The sequence below is a fragment of the Schistocerca piceifrons genome, chromosome 5 (assembly GCF_021461385.2).
Source record: "Schistocerca piceifrons isolate TAMUIC-IGC-003096 chromosome 5, iqSchPice1.1, whole genome shotgun sequence".
In the NCBI taxonomy this organism is placed as follows: domain Eukaryota; kingdom Metazoa; phylum Arthropoda; class Insecta; order Orthoptera; family Acrididae; genus Schistocerca; species Schistocerca piceifrons.
The window spans coordinates 159,946,034-159,971,982 of NC_060142.1; the positions used below are offsets into that span (position 1 = coordinate 159,946,034).

The window sequence follows — 25,949 nt, forward strand, 5'->3', positions numbered from 1 at the left end:
TCCTACCTTCCAAACTTTACAGAAGCTCTCCTGCAGAGTGAAAATCTCATTCTGGTAACATCCCCCAGGCTGTGTCTAAGCCATGTCTCCCCAATATCCTTTCTTTCAGGAGTGCTAGTCCTGCAAGGTATCGCAGGAGAGCTTCTGTAACGTTTGGAAGGTAGGAGACGAGGTACTCGCAGAAGTAAAGTTGTGAGGACGGGGCGTGAGTCGTGCTAGGGTAGCTCAGTTGGTAGAGCACTTGCCCGCGAAAGGCAAAGGTCCCGATTTCGAGTCTCGGTCCGGGACACAGTTTTAATCTGCCAGGAAGTTTCATATCAGCGCACACTCCGCTGCAGAGTGAAAATCTCATTCTGGAAACATCCCACAGGCTGTGGCTAAGCTATGTCTCCGCAATATCCTTTCTTTCAGGAGTGCTAGTCCTGCAAGGTTTCGCAGCAGAGCTTCTGTAAAGTGTGGAAGGTAGGAGACGAGGTACTCGCAGAAGTAAAGTTGTGAGGACGGGGCGTGAGTCGTGCTTGGGTAGCTCAGTTGGTAGAGCACTTGCTCGCGAATGGCAAAGGTCCCGATTTCGAGTCTCGGTCCGGGACACAGTTTTAATCTGCCAGGAAGTTTCATATCAGCGCACCCTCCACTGCAGAGTGAAAATCTCATTCTATTCTACCTACTGTTTTCGCTCTCATTTTAATTTCTTGTTGTTATGTTTTAAACTATCTGAGTACCCAGCACTGCTCAGGCTTGTACTTACTCCAGTGTTCTATTACTCCATCTCCTTCCCTCTCTCTCTGTCATTTTCCTCCTGCCCCCTCTCTACCTAACTCATCCTTGCTCTCTCTATGCCCTCTCCCCCTTCTGTCTGTCCATTTTATCCTCCTCCTCCTTCTATCCGTCTCCTCCTCTTTTCTTTATCTGGCCATGTGCTCCTCCCCTTTCTGTCCATTTGCCTCTTTCCCATCTGTTCATCTCTTCCTCCCCTCTTCTAAGTCCATCTCCTCCTTCCCCTCTCTCTGTCTATTGCCTCCTCCCTCCTCGTGCATCTCGTCCTCTCCCCTCTCACTGTCCATCTCCTCGTCTTTCATCTCTGTTCATCGACTCATCTGCCCCTTCTCTCTCCATCCCCTTCTCTTCGTTCTCTGCGTCCATTTCCTGCTTCCCCCCCTCTCTGTACATGTCCTTCTGCTCCCTCTACCAGTCCACTACTTCCCCCTCCCTTTCTCTGTCCATCTCTTCATCCCTGCAGTATGTGTCCATCTCCTTCCCATTCTCTGTCTATCCATCACCTCCTACTCCTACCCCGCTCTCTCTCCATGATATCACTGCATTCCAGCAGAAATTTGCTGGTTTTCCAGAAAGTAAGGTTGAAATGGATCCAGGGATTTAGGAGGAGCTTTTTGATCTGTTGCTTTGCCCACGTACGCACATGTCTCATATATTTTGCACATGCTTGATATATTTCCCTTACTGGCCAAAGACTTCGCAGAGCTCCAAAACTTAGTTACAGATCTTGCATCGGAATGTCAGCTGGTTGGCCTGAACATGAACCTTTCCAAAACAAAAGTAATGTCCAACAAATGGCTCCCTGCTGGAGATGTGAAAGTCAAGGACAGTCTACTAGAAGAGGTCAGTGAATATGTCTACCTTGGCCAGATTATAAATATGAAGGGAGACATAAGGCCAGAAATCTATCGACGCATCAAGCTTGGCTGGCAAGCATTTGGGAAGAATTCAAAAGTATTCAGATCAAAAATGCCAGTAAATTTGAAGAAAGCAGTATTTGATCAATGCATTCTTCCTGTGATGACGTATGGCTGCGAGACATGGACACTGAACTCATTTACAAAAGGGAAACTTAGGACAGCACAGAGAGCCATGGAGAGATCAATGCTGGGCTATACAAGAAAGGACAGGAAAAGGGCAGATGACATCCGGTCTGTGACGAAGGTTAATGACATCTTAGAGACAGTAGGTTCATTGAAATGGCAGTGGGCTGGCCACGTCGCAAGAAGAAAAGACAACAGATGGACGAAGCTAGTACTGAAGTGGTGTCCGAGAGAGCACCGGAGGCCTAGAGGAAGACCACCAGAAGATGGGACAAAGACATCAAGAAGATCGCTGGTAACACCAGGCAGAGAGCTGCCCAATACCGTCCCACTTGGAGAAGACTGCTGAAAGCCTACCTGAATCCACGACTCGAAGAGGCCACATCATTTAATGATTGAATTGGCTGATGATGGTGATGATGATGATGATATTTGTGCACACAGATCACGTATATCACTAGCAAATTTTGTCCTGTAGTTTAGTTTTCACGCAGCTCAATGATTATGACGTCACACCTCCTGCATATACGTCGCACATTGATTGTAGAAGCATTCAGCAGCATATGCGAATACTGTCTGCGAAATGTGTTGAGAATATATTTACTAGGGAAGAAATTTAAACTTCAAGGAGGATGTTACAATGCCCTCTGTGGCATTGTGGCGAGAAGGAAGCGACTTTGCCTTACTTCTCCGGTTTCTGTATCACTAACCTGGTGTCTTGCTGCTTCTGTAGTCCCTCGAAAATGGCTCTGAGCCCTATGGGGCTTAACATCTGTCATCAGTCCCCTAGAACTTAGAACTACTTAAACCTAATTAACCTAAGAACATTACACACGTCAATGCCGGCGGCAGGATTCGAACCTGCGACCGTAGGTGTCTCGCGTTTCCAGATTGAAGCGCCTAGAACCGCTCGGCCACAACGGCCGGCGGTAGTCCCTCGTCGCACAGTAGTAGCGCTCAGGCGCCAGGTTCCATGTAGGTTGTGATCATGCTGAAGTGGAATGGGTCGGGATGCCAGTTGTTAAATGTTAACAACGTTTTGTACTATACTCGTTTTGTACTATACTCATTTTAATAAAGAATACTTTGAAACATACTTCACCGAATATCCAATATGGCGGTTCTTGGCTACGCCGTTATTCAACCCTTTACAACACATTTTCTCACTTTCCATACTCGTGATATACATTGCCCACGACACGTGGCGTTCACTGAAAACTAACCTTCACTTTGTCTCATGTTTAACAGCTGGAATATTTACTCGCGACCGTTCTTTTGGAGCCGCCCCCCGGTTACTGGACCATACGTTTTGAGTGGCGCCTCGCTACTAACTGGCCCTGTCTCCCCGAAGGACAAGAGAGACACCACCTTCCTCTCTCAGCCAATATAGACACTTCGCTCGTTTTCTATATATATATTCAAACTTTCAGACAATGGGCGTTCAGATCGCCGTTGCTAGGTGGATCTGACGTCACGTTTGCGGACATTGTGACGGAAGTTTGTCTCGTAACACTGTCTCAGATTGTAAGATCCGACTCCAGAATAGGCGGATCTTGTCCCTACTAAGGTTGCACAACATTGCCTCCTGTGATATTATCATTAATGCTCCTTGCTGACGCATAACTGTCACATGAACATGTAGCCTAGCTGCTACTGAGCATTCTTGATCAGATAAATGTGCGTGATACTTGGCCTAAACACGTGGAGGGAAAGCTCACGAAGCTGCACGAACAGCGACTATGTTTAAGCGATAAACTTGTTTGCTTTCATCATTTTATGGGGGTTGTCAACGAGAAAAAATTTCGTAAACGTTTGAAATTATTATGTGTAATTTGTGTTGTAAGTCACTAAAAGCTCTCATTCTTAAATACTGGGTGAGTAAAGTTAGGGTACTGGAGCGTCATGGGCTACACTCCTTTTTCTCCCCCATCCCACACCCCTTTGATGGGTAGGTGGCTCATATCCCCAAAGTGATTCTTTCCAGGTAGCAAATAATATGTGTACCAGGTCTGGTTGAAATTTGTGCAGTGGTACATTTTTGTAATATGTATGAATGTCTCATAAGATACATGAATCGTATAAGAAATACATACCTGAGAAAAATTAATTTTCTTATTTCTTCTAGGCAAACGTTTCGGCGGGATTTACTTCTTCAACCGACCGAGTCTGGTGATACTGGATCCCGATCTGATCCGCACTATCCTCGTCAAGGATTTCTGGTCCTTCCAGGACAGGGGGTTCAAGTTCGATGACGCTGATCCTCTGACCAAACACCTTTTCCTGCTGGGTGGCAACAAGTGGCGAAGGTTGCGCGTGAAGCTGTCGCCAACGTTCACGTCGGGGAAAATGAAGATGATGTTCCAGGTGAGCAAGCTAAGTTTATCATCAGTTTGGCACCTACACCTATTCACTGAACGTTAAGTTTACCATGGTACATTTTCGTTGCCAGAAGGAAGCCCACTTTACTCTGGTCTCAACATGCTATTGTATTATTGATGTTTCAAGTATTCTCTAAGAACCTTCGGGTACGATTTCTGTGTTGACAGAATACTGGCCATTAAAACTGCTACACCAAGACGAAATGCAGATGATAAACGGGTATTCATTAGACAAATATATTATACTAGAACTGACATGTGATTACATTTTCATGCAATTTGGGCGCATAGATCCTGAGAAATCAGTACCCAGAACAACCACCTCTGACCGTAATAACGGCCTTGATACGCCTGGGCATTGAGTCAAACAGAGCTTGGATGGCGTGTACAGGTACAGCTGCCCATGCACCTTTAACACGATACCACAGTTCATCAAGAGTAGTGACTGGCGTATTGTGACGAGCCAGTTGCTCGGCCACCATTGACCAGACGTTTTCAATTGGTGAGAGATCTGGAGAATGTGCTGATGAGGACAGCAGTCGAACATTTTCTGTATCCAGAAAGGCCCGTACAGGACCTGCAACATGCGGTCGTGCATTATCCTGCTGAAATGTAGGGTTTCGCAGGCATCGAATGAAGGTTAGAGCCACTGGCCGTAAGACATCTGAAATGTAACGTCCACTGTTCAAAGTGCCGTCAATGCGAACAAGAGGTGACCGAGACGTGTAACCAATGGCACCCCATACCACCACACCGGGTGATATGCCAGTATGGCGATGACGAAACAACGCTTCCTATGTGCGTTCACCGCGATGTCGCCAAACACGGATGCGACCATCATGATGCTGTAAACAGAGCCTGGATTCATCCGAAAAAAATGACGTTTTGCCATTCGTGCATCCAGGTTCGTCGTTGAGTACACCATCGCAGGCGCTCCTGTCTGTGATGCAGCGTCAAGGGTAACCGCAGCCGGGGTCTCCAAGCTGATAGTCCATGCTGCTGCAAACGTCGTCGAACTGTTCGTGAGATGGTTGTTGTCTTGCAAACGTCGCCATCTGTTGACTCAGGGATCGAGACGTGGCTGCACGATCCGTTACAGCCTTGCGGATAAGATGCCTGTGATCTCGACTGCTAGTGATACGAGGCCGTTGGGATCCAGCACGGCGTTCCGTGTTACCCTCCTGAACTCACCGATTCCATATTCTGGTAATAGTCATTGGATCTCGACCAACGCGAGCAGCAACGTCGCGATACGATAAACCGCAATCGCGATAAGCTACAATCCGACCTTTATCAAAGTCGGAAACGTGACGGTACGCATTTCTCCTCCTTACACAAGGCATCACAACAACGTTTCACCAGGCAACGCCTGTCATCTGCTGTTTGTGTATGAGAAATCGGTTGGAAACTTTCCTCATGTCAGCACGTTGTCGTTGTCGCCACCGGCGCCAACCTTGTGTGAATGCTTTGAAAAGCTAATCATTTGCATATCACAGCATCTCCTTGTTGTCGGTTAAATTCGCGTCTGTAGCACGTCATCTTCGTGGTGCAGCAGTTTTAATGGCCAGTAGTGTATTAACATGGCACATAACTTGGAAACATTCCAGTAATATAAGGTTCAAGGAAATCTTTCGAGATGAAGAAGGCTTTGAAGCTCCACACCAGTTTTAGTAATTTCAGTTGGTGTTTTGGCAAATTAACCGGTAGCTGTTTATCATTACTTAAGATAGTGTTGACGTCATAACACATGTTACTTGAAGGAGGATTACTAATTAACGTCTCTTGGCCAACGAGGTCATTAGAACTGATGCTTAAACTTAGGCAGGAAAAGGATGGGCGAAAGAAATCGCCTGTGTCCTTTTTCCAAATAACCATCTCGACAGCCAAGGTGCTTGTCGAATGAAGGAAATCACTGGGTTGTTGGGTGGTAGGATATACCACCTGTGCTGCATTCCCAACTACAGTTTACCGATATGTTCTAGACAGGCGCATGATAGAGGACTAGCCACAGGACTGGGAGGAAACAACAAGACACAAAGGCAAGAATTATGCAACAGTTCAGGTGTCCGTCACCTACTCTACGAAATATCGTACAACTTCAGTGCCTAGGCACCTCACTTCTCTTAGAGTCAGACTCAAATTTAACTACAGGCGTTTCTGGGAACATCTTCACAGGCTGCACATTGTAGAGACACCATTCTGCTTTAGCGGAGAAGAGAGCACACAGATCACCTATTCTTTGTGCGTCTGAGAGTACATGTAATCATTGCAAGCCTTTTATATTAACTTATGGAGCTTTGTCATCTGTTACCTGCCTGCGTGACGGGTTTTTTTGGCAACACAGGAGCACCCATTTTTCTTTAAAATGTACACATTAATCGTTGCGACAAAAATCCGCATCTAAGACCTAGCTGAGTGGTCAAAGGCATAGCGGCCACAATAAACAACATACGGCTCATTAACGTGTATACCCCTTCAGGATCCAGTAACAGGCACCGCAGAACGGAGTTCTTTAAAGAAGAAATTGTCCCACTATTTGGAACTTGATATGATCACCTTATCCTAGGACGAGATTTTAATTGTGTTTTGCATGCCAAAGACCAAACTCCCAATTTTAACAAGTGTACTGAACTGGAACGTATAGTTAATGACTTAAGACTAATAGACTCATGGGAACATATGCACGGTGCAGCCCCTGGCTTCACCCACGCCACAAGTCACTCGGCGAGCCGTCTCGACAGGATATATGTAACACACAATTTGAAACACCTCATTTTGCAGTCCGAAGTATGGCCTACCGTTTTTTCAGATCATGCTGCTTACATATGCACAATCAATCTGATAAAACAAGGGACATTCAGAGGTCGAGGCACATGGAAGCTCAATGTGTCACATCTGGAAGACCATGCTTGTCAGGAGGCATTTCACAAGGTATGGAGAGAGTGTGAAAGCAAATTTAGCTCGTACAACTCTGGCACTGACTGGTGGCTGAAACATGCCAAACCTAAAATACGGAGGTTTTTCATAAACTACTCCAAAGATAAAAACTTTTGGTACAAATCAACTATAGAATTTTACTTTCAGTGTCTAAGGGATTTGTACAAGTGCGATGCAACAGTTGTGGACAACTACGAAAGAATTAACAAAATTAAAGCAAAAATCTTAGCACTACGGCGTAAACAACTGGAAGGCTACCAAATAAGGTCGCGTGCCCAGAACTTAGCCCAGCACGAGATCACTTCCATTTATCATGTCATTCGTGAAAGCAAAAGGGCGGCTCGCAAGATATTATATGAAATAACAACTGATGATGGAAGGAAGCTGACGAAGCAAAGAGAGATTAAAGAGGCAATCGTACAGCATTTTGAATCCTTAAGGTCTAGTCAGCCGGTTGACGAACAGCTTCAAGACGAGTTAATGATTAACCTCCAGGGCAAAGTATGCCACGCGGAAGCACAAACTCTCATCTCGGAAGTGACTGAAGAAGACGTCGAAGAAGCTATATATGGAAGCACGAAAAATAAGGCTCCAGGGGCAGATGGAATTCCGGCAGAATTTTATCGCAGATTCAGTGGCCTCGTAAAAGGCAAGTTTACTCTCATCTGCAACGAACTGCTAAACCCTGAGAATGACATCCCGAAGGAATTTCGTGAGGGACTCGTAGTGCTAGTGCCAAAAACTACCAATACGAAATCTGTAAGCGCTCTGAGGCCAATTACGCTTTTAAACAGCGATTATTAAATCTTTGGCCGCATCCTCGCTCGCAGGCTGAAAACCACAATGACCAGCGTCACTGGCCCTTATCAAACAAGTGTGGGCAAAGACAGAAGAATTCTCCAGACCCTCTGTGATTACAGGGACCTAATCTCAACGGCCGACGTCTGCAAAATAAAATGTGCACTCATCTCACTCGATTTTGACAAAGCCTTCGACAGAGTTAATCATAGTTTTCTCCTTCGCACCATGGGCGCAATGGGCTTCCCACCTCTATTCATTGCGGTAGTAAGAAATACAGTAACAAACAACTCAGCCAGATTTGTCATCAATGGACACATTAGCCGCCCGATTGCCGTCACCAGCTCCATTAGGCAAGGGTGTCCAATGTCAATGGCACTCTTCGCCATCGCCATCGAGCCCCTGCTTGCCTCCCTTATGAAACATCTACAAGGACTACAAATACATGGAGAAAAGATCGTGTGCAAGGCATACGCTGATGATGTTGGCTTCCTAGTCGTGAATTGCGCTGAAGTACAGAGCGCACTACGAATAGTAACAAAATATGAACAGGCATCTGGTGCAAAACTTAATAGAACAAAGTCGGGGATTTTCAACATCGGCCGTGGAATTGGGACGCAAACGCAGGATCTGTTACGTGAGCTTGTAACCATGAAATGTCTCGGCATAGATTTTAAAAGAAATATCAAGCACACTATTGCTGGGAATTATCGAAAATTACTTAACAGCATACGCGCCTCTGTACAAGCATATAGTATTAGGAAACTCGATGAACTTCAAAAAGTAACAGTGGCAAATGTATACATCACATCCAAAGTTAATTATGTAGCACAAGTTCTGCCACCACCTGCGACTTTGTTGAAAAGCATCGCATCTGCACTAGGACACTTTGTGAGCCGCGGACGTATTTTCAAAGTCAAATATGACATTCTGATGCTCCCTACGAAATGTGGTGGGTTAAATCTTACCGATGTCAGCAAAAAAGCGCAAGCCTTATACCTTGCTACCACATACAAACAATGGAAAGAGCCAAGTGGTACCCTTGCTGCACATTTGTTAAACGAAATAGTTCCTGCTGACGTCAGTGCACCTATAAATGTCCAACACATACCCAACGGACTATACCACTTGAAATACTTTTTCGTAGAATACAGCTATATACAGGCAAGGATTCCTGGAAAAGACATCATGAAAGTAAAAGAACTTTATAATAACTTGATGAAAGACAAACCCAGAAACGACATAGAACAAAAGTATCCTTGTTATAACTGGGAAACAATATGGGAAAATATTCACTGCCGGAACTTGCCAACGTATGTCAAATCGACCTGGTACTTTGCTGTAAACAGAAAAATTACGACGAACTCTAAACTTCACTCTATTCGATTGGCCGAGTCACCGCTGTGTCCATTATGTAAAATACCAGATACCGAAGAGCATAGATTGCTGTGTGACAGGGTAAAAGAAATATGGCTCTGCATAAGACAAAAGATAGCGAGCATCAGCAGAACTACGCCCAATGCCGTTACGACTGCTGAATTTTTAAACCCTGACGGTATACCTTACCCTAAAACAAAACGAAATGCAATTAACTGGTTGAAAGGCCAAACGATGCATTACGTCCTAACAAAAGAATCAAGCAATAGGGAGGACTTCTGGGTATACCTTACAACTGAGCACCACAAGTTGATGTGTACTAAAAAATACAAAGAAAATTACGCAAACTTTTTAACTAAAACAATCCTGTAACCATTAGAAATGCGTAATTTACATTGCACATTCAAGCATTTCGTATATTAGACGAATGATTTTTGGTTAAAGTTTGTTCTTCACGTAGCAGGAGGAGGATTTCCAACAGAAAGTAGTCAGAGAAGATCATCAGTATAGACCAATTAAGCCTATGTGTATCTATTACTTTGGTTTCGGAGAAACACAGTGATGAAACTGGTGTACGCCATTTATTTAGTTTCTGTTTTTCTTTCCTTTTATTTTCACAAGAAGACACATTTATGTTAATTAAGTGTAAAATAAAGCAGAAGAAGCCTATTTTACTTCATTACCTTCTGAAAAAGGAAATTATACTTATCAGCAATAATGAGTTGGCTTCTTTCCGTTTTTCCACGCACGGAGAACGAAATCTACAGATGCAGTTACATTTCCACAACAATTATGAGACTGCCTTCTCAATGGAATTTACATTTATTTTTATTCAAGCCATGTTGCAAACAAAGGCAACAGAAGGGGCATACTTCGTTCGTCGTTCAGAAGAAGCGCGTTTCCACATCATCAAGTTACATTCATTCTTAAAGGCGGAGAAGCCGGGCCGAGAAGGCAACACTTGGCGAGCGTAAAGGATGGGTTGAAGGGGAGGAAGGAGACCCAATACAAAAAAAAAAAAAAAAAAGTGGTCAGCGTGACAGACTGTTAGTCCTAAGGGCCCGGGTTCGATTCCCGGCTGGGTCGGAAATTTTCTTCACTCAGCGACTGGGTGTTGTGTTGTCCTAATCATCGTCATTTCATCCTCATCGACGCGCAGGTCGCCGAAGTGGCGTCAAATCGAAAAACCTGCACCAGGCGAACGGTCTACCCGACGGGAGGCCCTAGCCACACGACATTTCCATTATTACTGACAATGGACTGCACAAAAATGTTTTATAACATATGATTTTAGAAAGGTTACATGGTATTGGTCTGTAACTATATACTGGGTGGTTATAATCAAAGAGCAGCTACTCACAGAGTCCCATTGTTGGCTGTAATTATCGTATGACAGCGAAACTTGGTAGAGTTTGGTAGAGCTACTTTTTTAGTAGCGCGAAATAGGGAAGAGAGTGCCACGGACATGATACGTGATTTTGGATGGCAATCAATGAAACGAAGGTATTTTTCGCTGCTGCTCATGAAATTTCAGTCACCAACTTTACCCTCCGATTGCGAATATATTCTGTTGGCACATACCTACATACGGAGAGATGATCATCATAAAATAAAGGAAATCGGAGGTCGCCCAGAAAGACCATGTGCTCGTTTTTGCCGTTTCTGTCAGTACTGACGTACCTTATATAAGTAAGAGCTGGGTTTATTGTTTGAGCTAAAGGCTAATAGAGTAAATTAAAAATCAATTGAACTAAAGTCTTTACGAACCAAGCCAGGCCATGCGGATTATGCGATGCTGATCAGTCACTGTGCCATTAATCTGTCTATGGGAATTTTGAATTCAGTATGAGAAAATATACGGTGGCACATCGCTCTCATGGCTGTAAATGTGGATTTTTCGTAACGGAATATGCTACTGCTCGATCCAGTAGCTCCTCCGTCATCCTCACACGCTGTGTGCATTTAGTTGCAGACCTTGGAATGCTTGACTATGGTGGGCAGTGCTACAACCACTAGATGTGGTCTCCAGACTCATTTGACGCCTGGACTCTTGAGTTTTATTGTCAGTAACTGTTCCCTACATTCCCGACGTTACACAGGATATAGTGTAGATAAGTACCGATAGATGGCAGATCTGACTGTCTAGGTAGCCCATTTAGGAAGAGAATTGACCTGAAAGGCAATAATATGGGCTCTAGTCCTAGTGTCGGAAAATGTATTCATCCTTCAGAATTTTTCATTACGATGTTCTTATCTTTCCAGAGTGGAATACTGACTTCCTTCCACGATGGCTCACAGGCTACTTCTGAAAGTAATCTCACCAGACAGGAAGGTTGTTACGCGGCAGGAGACACCACGGGAACACAGTATAATCAGCTTCTATCTCCAGTTGGCTTCTATCTCGGGTTGTTCGGCCGGCTGCATTGATAATTTTTCTGACATTTAGTGAACACGAATGGGTGGCATTGTCGAAGCTTCACCATCCACTGCTGGTGGCGGATTGGAGTCGAACTTGAGGCCGCAGATTATATACACCTGATGCGCCAACGTCCGAGTGTTTTCCTGTGGTCGTTTCCGGTGAGGTTCTCTCCCTGCTGTCAATGCAGAGGAGAGAGCGGATAGATGGAGAGAGTACATTGAAGTGCTCAGAGGGAGGACATTTCTCATTATGTAATCGAAGAAGAAACAGGAAGCGATAGGGAAGACATAGGGGATCCAAGTATTAGAACCAGAACTTAAATGAGCTTTGGAAGATTTAAGATCAAATAAGGAAGGAGGGATAAATAATATTCTATCGGAATTTTTTAAATCATTTGGGGAAGAGGCAAAATAACAAAGATTCATGTTGGTGTATAGAATGTTTGAGACTAGCGATATACCTGGCGACTTTCGGAAAAACATCATCCACACATTTCACAAGATTGCAAGAGCTGACAAGTGCGACAATTATCGCACAATCAGCTTAGCAGCTCACGCATCCAAGTTGCTCATTAGAATAATATAAACGAGAATGGAAAAGTGAGACTTTGTTAGATGAAAAGCAGTTTGGCTTTAGGAGAGATAAAGCCACGAAAGACGCGGTTCTGACGTTGCGGTTGTCCGCAGCTCGTGGTCGTGCGGTAGCGTTCTCGCTTCCCGCGCCCGGGTTCCCGGGTTCGATTCCCGGTGGGGTCAGGGATTTTCTCCGCCTCGTGATGACTGGGTGTTGTGTGATGTCCTTAGGTTAGTTAGGTTTAAGTAGTTCTAAGTTCTAGGGGACTGATGGCCATAGATGTTAAGTCCCATAGTGCTCAGAGCCATTTGAACCATTTTTTGACGTTGTGGTTAATAATGGAAGCAAGACTGAAGAGAAATCGAAACACTTTCGTAGAATCTGTCGGCCTGGGAAAAGCGTTCGACAGTGTAATATGGTGCAAGACGTTCGAAGTTCTGATAAATGTAGGGATAAGCTATAAGAAAAGACAGGTAAAATACACTACTTACAACACCCACGATGGAATAGTAATAACACTAGAAGACCAAGAACGAATTGCTCGGAGAAAAAAGTATGTAAAGCGGGGATGTGGTCTTTCACTCCTACTGTTCTATCTATGCATCGAAGAAGCAATGCTGGAATAACAGAAAGTGTCAAGAGTGGTATTAAAATTCTGGGTGATATCAATAACAAGATTCGCTGATGACACGCTATCCTCAGTGAACGTGAAGAATAATTACAAGATTTGTTGAATGAAATGGATAGTTTAATGAATACAAAATATGAATTGAGAGTAAATCGAAGGAAGACGAAAGTAATGAGAAGTAGCAGAAATGAGGGCAGCGAGGAACGGGACAGCACAGTTCTGATCACGAATTAGGTAAGACAAGGAACTCTGCTATCTAGGCTGCAAAATAACCCATGACGGATGGAGGAAGGGCGACAGAAAATCAGACTAGCACTGGCGAAAAGGGCATTCGTGGCAAAGAGAAGTCTACCAGTATCGAACATAGGCCTTAATTTGAGGAAGAAATTTCAGAGAATGTACGTTTGGTTGTACGTGACAATTGTATGGTAATGAAATACGGACTGTGAGAAAACCGGAACAGAAATGAATCGAAGCATCTGAGATGTGATGCTACAGAAGAATGTTGAAAATTAGGTGGATTGATAAGGAAAGGAATGAGGACGTTCTCCGAAGAATCGGCGAGGAAAGGAATATATGGAAAACACTGACAAGAAGAGGAGACAGGATGTCTGTTAAGACATCAGAGTACAACTTCCACAGTAGTAGACGGAGCTGCAGAGGGTAAAAATTGTAGAGGAAGACAGAGTTTGGAATACATCCAACAAATAATTGAGGATGTAGGTTGCAATTGCCACTTACTGGTCATTCGCTGTAGCACAGGAATCCGGGATAAGATCACCCTGAGACTCCCCTCTTTCCTGTTGAAGCTATTCTCATTTGTCTCTATTTCTATAGCTTCCCTGAACAAGCAACAACGGCAGCTCTTCTCCGCAGGAAGATCTGCCGTGTCGGCGAATTTTATAATGTAGTCGATCTCACACAGTGCGTCCTCAGCCACGATACATTTCTCATCCTTTTCCGACCTGTCGGCCTTGGCAGCGCATGCATTGTGTGAGACTAACGACATAATAAAATTCGCCGATACAGAAGGTTTTGCTGTGGAGAAGAACTACCGCACCCTCTTGTTTAAGGAAGCTACAAAAATCCACGAAAAATGACAGTAGCTTCAACAAGAAAGAGAAAGGCCTCAACGTGAACAGCTATTGATTACCCATGCTGCAGCGAACGACCGTTGCAGGTAACAAGGGCAAACTACAGTGATAATGACCATGGAAAAGCCCTCGGACGTTGGCGCGCCAGATTCATATAACCTGCGGCCTCGAGCTGAATTGCAGTCCAACACCAGCAATAAAGGTTGCAGCTTTGGTAATGCCAGCCACTCGTGCTGGCGAGAAGTCAGAAAAATCATCAGGCTAACGTCGACTGAAGAACCCGAGACAGAAACCAACAGGCAATTTGTTAAAAAGTGGCCACGAAAGCCTTAACAATTTTGTACATCTTCTGTCCTTAATAAAGGGCTCAATGCGGGGATGTAGGGAAACCATGACTTTATTCAGTTAGCCATATCCAGGTAAAGCCACTCTTTGACGATCAGATCACGTACAGCTTCCGAATTGCGGGGACGTTGATTGCTGCACATGTTTCAACCATAGTTCCAAAGAGCCTCAGACTTAGTCAATAGGATCAAACGAGTGATTTAGCGAGCTAGTTGAGGTGAGGTAGAGTGACTGAGCGTTCGTCAGAGCAGAAACGTATACGTGCAGTCACGTGAACACACCTGTTGTCGGCTAGAAGGACGAAGATGTCCGCAGCATACTGACTGTGAAAACGTATAAAACAGGGCGATAAGTGATCACTGAGAATGTTGGAATGTACATCCAGATTTATGTCCACGGCAGTTTGAATCAATGTGCCCAAGTCATAGTACGAAACCATCCCTAAAACATCACAGAACAACCTTTGACTTGAACTATACCCTCCGCAGACTGTGGGCTCATTGAGATGTCTGTGCACTCGGCGCCTTGTATCATTTTAACAGAGGCGAAACCTCCTTTCTTCGGACCACAACAGACTCTCTAGACATATACTGTCCAGTTTCTGTATTACTTAGCACACCAACATAGCACAGGCTATTTTCAAGGTGTCAGATTACAAACGTCCGCTGCATGCATCACCATTCACAATTTTTCGCCTGAAAACTGTTCGTCATGGAGCTGAATCACTTAAAGCAGCAACTTCTGTCGGGTGTTGAAGCCGACTGTCATCAACAAGGCGTGACGCGAGTCATTTGGTCCCTATAGGTTTGGATTAGAGCTACAAAACTACCATAGGCTACCGTAACTATCGTAAGTAAGTGTAGACTACGGTAGCTTTCTTAGTAGCCTTGGTCAGTTAAAATCCTAACTGCATTACCTGTACGTTAGGTATGTTGCATATCTAGTGGGCGTTGCTCATTTGATCACTTTGTCTGCGTATGCGATCAGTGTCTTACAAAATTCCCGTAGAAACCAGAAGCCGTGAACTATCTGGAAATTAAATGAGGATATGTAAAGGGCAGGGTAACCTACAGAACATTTTTGTTCTACATGGCTATCCTTCTGCCTGTTACTTAAAAATAAACATTATTTATAGCAAAATTAAAACTGCCAATGTTTAATTCGGGTTTTATTGGAAAATTGTTGATTTGTAACGCGAAACAGAGGGATGATGGGGTAAAAATAAGAAAAACAATACATATTAATCACAATGCGCTAGAAAACCTAATTTTCTCAAAGAACAGGTAAAATTTAAGAAGCGCAAGAAAAACATGCCCAACATCGCTTCAATGCTTCGTCGAGCTCATATAAAAAATGTTTCTGTTATGCACAAACAACTTTGGCACTTGTTAATAATAACGGGAAACTCTTGTCTTTCGTCGTGATGAAGAACGTTGTGTTGGGTACAAAATAACGACAATAATTATATAAATTTTTATGCATTTAAATTGTACTTGCATCAAAAGTAATTGTTTCAGTTTCATAAAGATAAAGGAGATATGCGACCAACTAATTGTTATTACTTGCAAAATGCAATTCATGTATTGTAAGGATATAAAATACACAATGGACTAACACTGAACGATGAGCGGTTCTAATTATGCGCAAAAGAAATAAATGAATAACTAAAATAAAGAGAAGTCATCGGCTCCCAATTTCTCTCACACACATTCACTTATGTTTATTTCCCTACTACTACTACCAGTACTACTTATAATCCTAACATGTGCTTCGTCATATATTTACTGTACCAAAGCTACTGCCAATGCTACCAATATTACCGGTAACTTTACCACTGTATAAAATTTACAGTTTCAGTGCCATATTACGAGAACAAGTGAAATAAAGTTCAAAACACAACTATCAACATCCAGCAAATGTAATTGTAATGTAATCCGCTGATCAAGCAGAAGAGATAGTGAGACCTCGAAACGTGCTGTGGAAGAAAGTAAAGGTGACTGACAAAGTTAGTTGTTTAAAGTTGTCTTTTAAGGCATAATCCATTTTGTCAAAATTGGGCGCTAGTCACGTCTACACTACTGGCATTGCATACTGCTATTCTTAGTCACTTACTCTCGCACTACCTCGCTACTTTCCAAGTTAAAAGTCACGCAATTGTCTGTGGTTGATTGTTAATGTTGTAGTATTTTTGTCCTGTACCAAAACTACCGAAGCATAGTTTTGGTAGAGCGCAAATTGTTATTAAATGGCTGCGAATAATACATTGTACACACGTTGGACAGTCTACGTTGACACATAAACCAGTAGGGTGCACTAGTCACCATACACTACTTCACTGCCATGATTTTTGTCAGTGATGGAGGGTCTCATGAGCGCCGAGTACCTGTTATACACCAACTATAGAGCTCCAAACCGATCAGCGTGCTTTCTTAACCCTTTGACTACCAATTTTATTTCAAAAACATTAATGTATGATTATTTTAATTAATGTATTGGTCAGAAGCAAGAATATGAAAAGAATAATCCCCACCGTTGCGTTTTCGAAAGGGTTCCGGAAGGAGGCAGTGTAGGTGGTAGAACGTTCAGGATTATTCATAAGTATCTCGAGGATATCAGAAGACGACTGCGGTAAAAATGCAAGACATAGCAAAAACAGACGCACTTCAGTTGACAGAGCTTAACTTACACTACAGGTACTCAATAAGGGCTTCGTTTGTGATGTGGCTAGCGTCAGTTCATAGTCGTTGATGCGTAGTGTCCGGGAAGGCGCGAAGGCAACCCGCTTTACGAGCCTGTTAATTGGGTTACTTACATGCAGGTGCGAACTGTTAGGTTGGTGCATAAATTTGTTTTTCCGTACGTTTAACAAACACAAACAGATACACATGAGAGAGACTTTACTCGTCAACAATATACCCCCCATCACTATTTACAACAGTCTGCCAACGCTGGGATAACTTTTCGATTCCGCGGAATGACGTGGTTTTGAGGCAAGATGTCGTAGCGCATTTTCATCTGAAAAGAAAGGCCCTTGAAGGTTGTCGATAGAGAACGGGAAAGCTAAGAATCTGGGGACTCAAGATCATGTGAATAAGGTGGGTACGGAATGACATCGCAATCCCACCGCTGTATAGTGTTTTCTGTCAGTCTAGTAGAATGCGGGCAGTCGTTACCGTGCAGTAGCATCACTTCACGCAGTCTTTCTGGTTGTTCCTCTTGGATGTCTCAGTTGTTGACAATAAATGTCAGCAGTGGTGGATACACCTCGGGGAAGTAATTCTTAGTACACTATACCGTCGCTATTCCATCAGATGCGTAATATCTTTTGTGAATGCGCGCAGGTCTTTGTATGGGGAGTTGTCACTTTGGTTGGGTCCAATCAGTCTTTTCTTTTCCTTGTATTAACATAAAGACCTCCCCCCATGAACCATGGACCTCGCCGTTGGTGAGGAGGCTTGCGTTCCTCAGCGATACAGATAGCCGTACCATAGGTGCAACCACAACGGAGGGGTATCTGTTGAGAGGCCAGACAAACGTGTGGTTCCTGAAGAGGGGCAGCAGCCTTTTCAGTAGTTGCAGGGGCAACAGTCTGGATGATTGACTGATCTGGCCTTGTAACACTAACCAAAGCAGCCTCGCTGTGCTGGTACTGCGAACGGTTGAAAGCAAGGGGAAACTACAGCCGTTATTTTTCCCGAGGGCATGAAGCTATACTGTATGGTTAATGATGATGGCGTCTCTTGGGTAAATATTCCGGAGGTAAAATAGTCCCCCATTGGGATCTCCGGGAGGGGACTACTCAAGAGGACGTCGTTATCAGGAGAAAGAAAACTGGCGTTCCACGGATCGGAGCGTGGAATGTCAGATCCCTTAATCGGGCAGGTAGGTTAGAAAATTTAAAAAGGGAAATGGATAGGTTAAAGTTAGATATAGTGGGAATTAGTGAAGTTCGGAGGCAGGAGGAACAAGACTTTTGGTCAGGAAAATACAGAGTTATAAATACAAAGTCAAATAGGGATAATGTAGGAGTAGGTTAAATAATGAATAAAAAAATAGGAATGCGGGTAAGCTACTACCAACAGCACAGTGAACGCATTATTGTGGCCAAGATAGACACGAAGCCCACGCCTACTGCAGTAGTACAAGTTTATATGCCAACTAGCTCTGCAGATGATGAAGAAATTGAAGAAATGCGTGACGAAATAAAAGAAATTATTCAGATAGTAAAGGGAGCCGAAAATTTAATAGTCATGGGTGACTGGAATTCAGTAGTAGGAAAAGGGAGAGAAGGAGAAGTAGTAGGTGAATATCGATTGGCCTTAAGAAATGAAAGAGGAAGCCGCCTGGTAGAACTTTGCGCAGAGCACAACTTAATCATAGCTAACACTTGGTTCAAGAATCATAAAAGAAGGTTGTATACATGGAAGAAGTCTGGAGATACTGACAGATTTCAGATAGATTATATAATGGTAAGACAGAGATTTAGGAACCAGGTTTTAAATTGTAGGACATTTCCAGGGGCAGATGTGGACTCTGACCACAATCTATTGGTTATGAACTGTAGATTAAAACTGAAGAAACAGCAAAAAGGTGGGAATTTAAGGAGATGGGACCTGGATAAACTGACTAAACCAGAGGTTGTACAGAGTTTCAGGGAGAGCGTAAGGGAACAAATGGCAGGAATGGGGGAAAGAAATACAGTAGAAGAAGAATGGGTTGCTTTGAGGGATGAAGTAGTGAAGGCAGCAGAGGATCAAGTAGGTAAAAAGACGAGGGCTAGTAGAAATCCATGGTAACAGAAGAAATATTGAATTTAATTGATGAAAGGAGAAAATATAAAAATGCAGTAAATGAAGCAGGCAAAAAGGAATACAAACGTCTCAAAAATGAGATCGACAGGATGTGCCAAATGGCTAAGCAGGGATGGCTAGAGGATAAATGTAAGGATGTAGAGGATTATCTCACTAGGGGTAAGATAGATACTGCCTACAGGAAAATTAAAGAGACCTTTGGAGAAAAGAGAACCGCTTGTATGAATATTAAGAGCTCAGATGGAAACCCAGTTCTAAGCAAAGAAAGGAAAGCGGGAAGGTGGAAGGAGTATATAGAGGGTCTATACAAGGGCGATGTACTTGAGGACATTATTACGGAAAGGGAAGAGGGTGCAGATAAAGATGAAATGGGAGATATGATACTGCGTGAAGAGTTTGACAGAGCACTGAAAGACCTAAGTCGAAACAAGGCACCGGGAGTAGACAACATTCCATTGGAACTGCTGACGGCCTTGGGAGAGCCAGTCCTGACAAAACTCTACCATATGGTGAGCAAGATGTATGAGACAGGCTAAATACCCTCAGACTTCAAGAAGAATATAATAATTCCAATCCCAAAGAAAGCAGGTGTTGACAGATGTGAAAATTACCGAACTATCAGTTTAATAACTCACAGCTGCAAAATACTAACGCGAATTCTTTACAGACGAATGGAAAAACTAGTAGAAGCCGGCCTAGGGGAAGATCAGTTTGGATTCCGTAGAAATATTGGAACACGTGAGGCAATACTGACCCTACGACTTATCTTAGAAGCTAGATTAAGGAAAGGCAAACCTACGTTTCTAGCATTTGTAGACTTAGAGAAAGCTTTTGACAATGTTGACTGGAATACTCTCTTTCAAATTCTGAAGGTGGCAGGGGTAAAATACAGGGAGCGAAAGGCTATTTACAATTTGTATAGAAACCAAATGGCAGTTATAAGAGGAGCATGAAAGGGAAGCAGTGGTTGGGAAGGGAGTGAGACAGGGTTGTAGTCTCTCCCCGATGTTATTCAATCTGTATATTGAGCAAGCAGTAAAGGAAACAACCGGAAAATTCGGAGTAGGAATTGAAATCCATGGAGAAGAAATTAAAACTCTGAGGTTCGCCGATGACATTGTAATTCTGTCAGAGACAGCAAAGGACCTGGAAGAGCAGCTGAACGTAATGGACAGTGTCTTGAAAGGAGGATATAAGATGAACATCAACAAAAGCAAAACGAGGATAATGGAATGTAGTCGAATTAAATCGGGTGATGCTGAGAGTATTAGATTAGGAAATGAGACGCTTAAAGTAGTAAATGAGTTTTCCTATTTGAGGAGCAAAATAACTGATGATGGTCAAAGCAGAGAGGATATAAAATGTAGACTGGCAATGGCAAAAAAAGCGTTTCTGAAGAAGAGAAATTTTTTAACATCAAGTATAGATTTAAAGGTGAGGAAGTCGTTTCTAGAAGTATTTGTATGGAGTGTGGCCATGTATGGAAGTGAAACATGGACGATAAATAGTTTGGACAGCAAGAGAATAGAAGCTTTCGAAATGTCGTGCTACAGAAGAATGTTGAAGATTAGATGGGTAGATCACATAACTAATGAGGAGGTATTGAATAGAATTAGGGTGAAGAGAAATTTGTGACACACCTTGACTAGAAGAAGGGATCGGTTGGTAGGACATGTTCTGAGGGATCAAGGGATCACGAATTTAGTATTGGAGGGCAGCGTAGAGGGTAAAAGTCATAGAGGGAGACCAAGAGATGAATACACTAAGCAGATTCAGAAGGATGTAGGTTGCAGTAGGTACTGGGAGATGAAGAAGCTTGCACAGGATAGAGTAGCGTGGAGAGCAGCATCAAACAAGTCTCTGGACTGAAGACCACAGCAACAACAACATATTAGCTTAAAGACACAATTTGTGGTCGCCAGTAACAATACAGGATAGGAACAATGGGGGTTGTTGCGAGCTAATTGATGACTAGCAAGCAGAGATGCAGATATGGCTACCCACTGATGTTTGTGGTTCTGGATTAGAGCATGCGGTTACCATGCACCCGATTTTTGAATTTTCCCCCATTGTGTGTAATTATCGCACGACGCTGGAAGGATCACAATTCGTCACATATGCCAGTTCTCGGATACACTGACATGTGGATCATTATGGACTAATGCATTTAAACGATCTTCATCAAACTCTGAAATTCTTCCTGAATGTAGTGAGTAAATACTTCATTAGTATCAAAACAATCGTCTTTAAAACGAGAAAACCATTTTTTTTGCCATGCTCTGTCCAGTGGCACTATCCGCATCCGCATACACGGGGCAAATGTTCCTGGGTGTCCCTGCTGCTGTCATCCCCCCCCGCCCCCCCCCCCCCCAATCCCTCATTGAACTCAGACGGAAGAGTACGTCGGAAATGTTCCGATTTCTCCACTTGGCACTCGATTTTCTAGCGTGTGCTGCTCTACTGCTTGTCTTCAAATGACAATATGTAAACTCAAATAGCATCAGTGAACTATAAATAAAAAATGAGAATCGATATACCAACCCACAGCAACCGAATACCAACATTCAAAACGAAAAGGCTACGAAATTATCTATCTAATAATTCGATGTGACAATACGGAGACGAAGATTAACAATGAAACCTGAGGACAGCACAACCCACAAGTTGTAATCTGTAATTATAAGAACTCTGGTAACCATTACTAGACTTCCCTTTACCAGTGGGACGCTGATACATAACAATAACATGCAACAAATTCTGATTGGTCTCTGATAATCTGTCGTGGGACACATACATCCCGACGGTAGACAAAGACTTAATGTTATGGCTATGGATGACAAAGACAGCAGCGTTTCTGGCGAGCCATGAACATGTGGCTACCGGGGGAAATATGTTAGTAGGCAGAGTAACAAAGGAAACTTACCAGGAAAATACTAAAACACTAACACCCACCCACAGACAAATGCTTCAAATGACTCTGAGCTCTATGGGACTTAACTTCTGAGGTCATCAGTCCCCTGGAACTTAGAACTACTTAAACCTAACTAACCTAAGGACATCACACACATCCATGCCCGAGGCAGGATTCGAACCTGCGACCGTAGCGGTCGTGCGGTTCCAGACTGTAGCGCCTAGAACCGCTCGGCCACACCGGCCGGCACCAACAGACAATTTTGTGACGTTTAACGAGGAAAGTAGCGAGTTAGTCAGAGAGTAACTGACTAACAACAACAATATGAAACGCCAGTGATGTAGACGTGAATAGCGCGCAGTTTTGACGAAATTCATACTGCCTTAAAAGACAATTCTAAACATTTACCTGAATCAGCCATTTTTACTTTCTTCCACGACACGTTTCGAGTACTCAGCATCTCTTTATGCTTTATCAGTGGAATAAACTACAGTTGGGTTTTGAACTTTATTTCGCTACAAATAAAGTACCATTTGTCACGTGTTATCGAGAAATTGCACTGAAGTAATAAATTTTATACAATTGTGTTATTTGGAAGACAATCCAACAAAAAGAATCCTAAGGGTAGCTATAAATATTCATTTCCATTATTGAGTGACAAATAAACAGGAAACAACAACGCAGTTAGCTTAGGGATTGTACACATGCAGAAATACAGTGACCTGTACATCGACGAGCATCACCAATTTACACTGCGAATCAAGTACAAATAACATGAAGGCCTATAAAAATGCTTAAGCCTCTACATTTTTGCTTTAAATGTATCATGATTACAAATAAGTCATAAACATGAATTCCAACACATTTATTAGTTAATGGATCAGTTTGGTGATTTCAGAGTTGAAGCAATGTTTTCATGATTTATATCATTATACAGTGTGAGGCAGTTCACACAGACCACCCGAAATATATCCAGAATGAATAAATATATCGGAATGAGGTTTTCGCCAAGTTATAGCGGATTTTATTTTTGTTTCCCGACGTTCGCAAGTACATTTTATCGTTTCTAGACGCCGAATTACGATGCCGACTTTGTTTTTTTTCTAGTGGAACTATATACTTTTTCTTTGGCATTTGAAAGAAGCTTCTAAGTGAATTTCGACGACATAATCTGCATGGGTCTGAATCAAATAGCATTGAGATAACGGACCGAAGCCGTTACACAAACGACTGTCCTATTATACCGACTGTAAGAAAATACGTAATGTAGGTACTGTTCTGTTTATCTGTGCGCTTGAAGCCCATCAGTCTGTGTTCTGCTGGTGTAGTAATCAGATAACTTGCTAGTAAAGCCACTGAGTCATCAACAATGCGTACGGCAGTCAATAAAGTGAACATCGTATATGGCGAATATCGCCAAAGCGTCGGAGCAGCTGTGCGATTGCATACGGAAGACTTTCCTGATCGTGCCAAGCACTGACGATCAGTCTTTGCAGACTTTATAAAAAAAATATTCCAGAAACTGAAAGTATGGACAATAAAGTACGCAGAGAAAGAAGAAGAGCAAATGATGAAAGAAATGAAGCTAACATTGTAGCACCAGTGACACACAATGCACATGTCACTCACAGGCATCTCCGAAGCACGAGAGAGATCTGCCTGACTAGTGGTCTGCGAAAACTATACTCCACCGCATTTCATCCTCTTCACATTTTTCTGCATCTACAGCTTCATGGCAGTGGCTTCCACATTAGTTACAGTTCACCTAATGTTATCTATAACAAAAGAAAAATGATACGTCAAAAATATGCAAAAGTTTGCTTGAGGAAGAAGCATGGATAAAGCACAGTCAAGTCAATCTTTGCTCTTGCAAAGATTGACTTGATTGACTGACTCATCGTCAGGCGAAAATACACGCTGACTCAAAGAAGTGGATAAAAATGACATTCTTAGTATGCGCTTTGCGTATAGTTTGGTGCGTGTTTTTCAAGACCCGCATCGTTGGTCCCTGTTTTATTGAAGGGAATCTAAGAACACTATTTCGAGTTCCGAAGATATGCTGCTGCCGCTGCGGTTATTGTAAGACATCCCACTGGACATAATGCAATCAGTGTGATACCAACACTGGATGTCCCTGCGATTCCGCACTCGTAATGACAGACTCTCGTAAGAGAACATTTCGAGAGCTTTGCAAGGACGGTAGTTCAAGAAACGCAAAATGGTCTGCACCATTAACAAACTTAACACTTCTATACTTTTATGAAAGCGAACATTAAAACACCTAAGTCTCCAGAAGGCTTGAAATGGTTCATAACACGGGCTTGTGCTGCCGTTAACTCTAGACGAAATTTAGCGTGCAGTATTGTTCCTCCAGAATCACTTTACAGCGTGTGGCAGTGCTGATGGCCAACGTTTTCAGCACTTGGTAAGACAGCTGTGAGAATAAACACACTATCCATACGTGAGTCACGTGTTTGCTTACATCAGAGATAACAAGACAGGCATTTGTAGAACATCTTTTCCTAACGGCGGGACAGTGGTTTACAGTGCTGTTATCTAGATACTATTTAGTCAAGTGCCGTACATGTTATGTCGTTGAAGTTCTCTTAGAAACCTCTTTCAAATACCTCAGAAAAAATATATAATTCTACTAGAAGAAACAGTTCGTTGTCGTAATTCGGCAACTATAAACCATATAAATTACTTGCGAACGTGGCCGAGCGGATCTAGGCGCTTCAGTCAGGAACCGCGCGACCGCTACGGTCGCAGGTTCGAATCCTGCCTCGGGCATAGATGTGTGTGATGTCCTTAGGTTAGTTAGGTTTAAGAAGTTCTAAGTTCTAGGGGACTGATGATCTCAGATGTTAAGTCCCATAGTGCTCAGAGCCATTTGAACCATTTTGAACTTGCGAAAGTCGAGATGTTCGTCGAATTATCCATTATAACGTAGCGAAAACCTAACGCTGATATATTAATAACGTACCACGAAGGAATTACTCGAATGCGACGGAAGTCGACTGGTGATGTACATGTACAGACAAACAAATGATTAAAATTTCAGAATAATTGGATGATTCATTCAAGTGAAATTCACAATCTGAGCAAGTCAACAACGTGTTGGTCCACCTCTGGCCCTTATACAAGCAGTTTTTTGGCTTAACATTGATTGATAGAGTTGTTGTATGACCTCCTCAGGGACATCGTGCCAAATTGTGTCCAATTAGCGCGTTATACCGTCAAAATCCCGAGCTGATTGGACAGCGCTGACCATAACGCAATGAAAGTTCTCAATCACGAAAATATCTGGCGACTTTGCTGGGCAATTTAGGGTTTGGCAACAACGAAGACAATCAGTTTAAACTCTCGTCGGATGCAACCGGTCATTACATTGCTGAAATACAAGTCCAGGGTTGCTTGCCATGCAGGGCAACAAAATGAGCCGTTGAATATCGTCGACGTACCGCTATACTATAAGGACGCCGCGGATGATAACTAAAGGAATCCTGCCACGAAAAGACCATGACGCCTGCCTCTCGAACCGTATGGCGGGCGGCTGTAGGGTTGATATTCCACCTTGTCCGGCGCGTCTCCAGATAGGTGTTCGCTGGTTATCGGGGCTAAATTCGAAGCGGGACTCATCACAAGACAATTCTACTCCAGTCAATGAGATTCCAGGCCGACTCTACGGCTCGTTTTGTTTACCTCCATGGCGACCCATCCTGGGCTTACATTTCAATTAGATAATGCCTACCCGCAACAGTGAGAGTGTCTACTGCTTGCCATAGTGCTTGACAAACCCTACCTTGGCCAGCAAGGTCACCGAATCTCTCCGCAGTTGAGAGGGAGGTGGACAGGGTT

General features: G+C 43.2%; 1 protein-coding gene across 1 annotated transcript in view; it reads left to right on the plus strand.

Annotated features, from left to right (window-relative positions):
- The window catches only part of LOC124798827 (cytochrome P450 6k1-like), a 109,985-nt gene that overhangs the window by 13,465 nt on the left and 70,571 nt on the right, over positions 1-25,949 (plus strand). Inside the window, exon 3 of the mRNA XM_047262357.1 lies at positions 3,946-4,184. Coding sequence (XP_047118313.1) covers positions 3,946-4,184 — 239 coding nt within the window. The remainder of the gene's footprint in view (positions 1-3,945; positions 4,185-25,949) is intronic.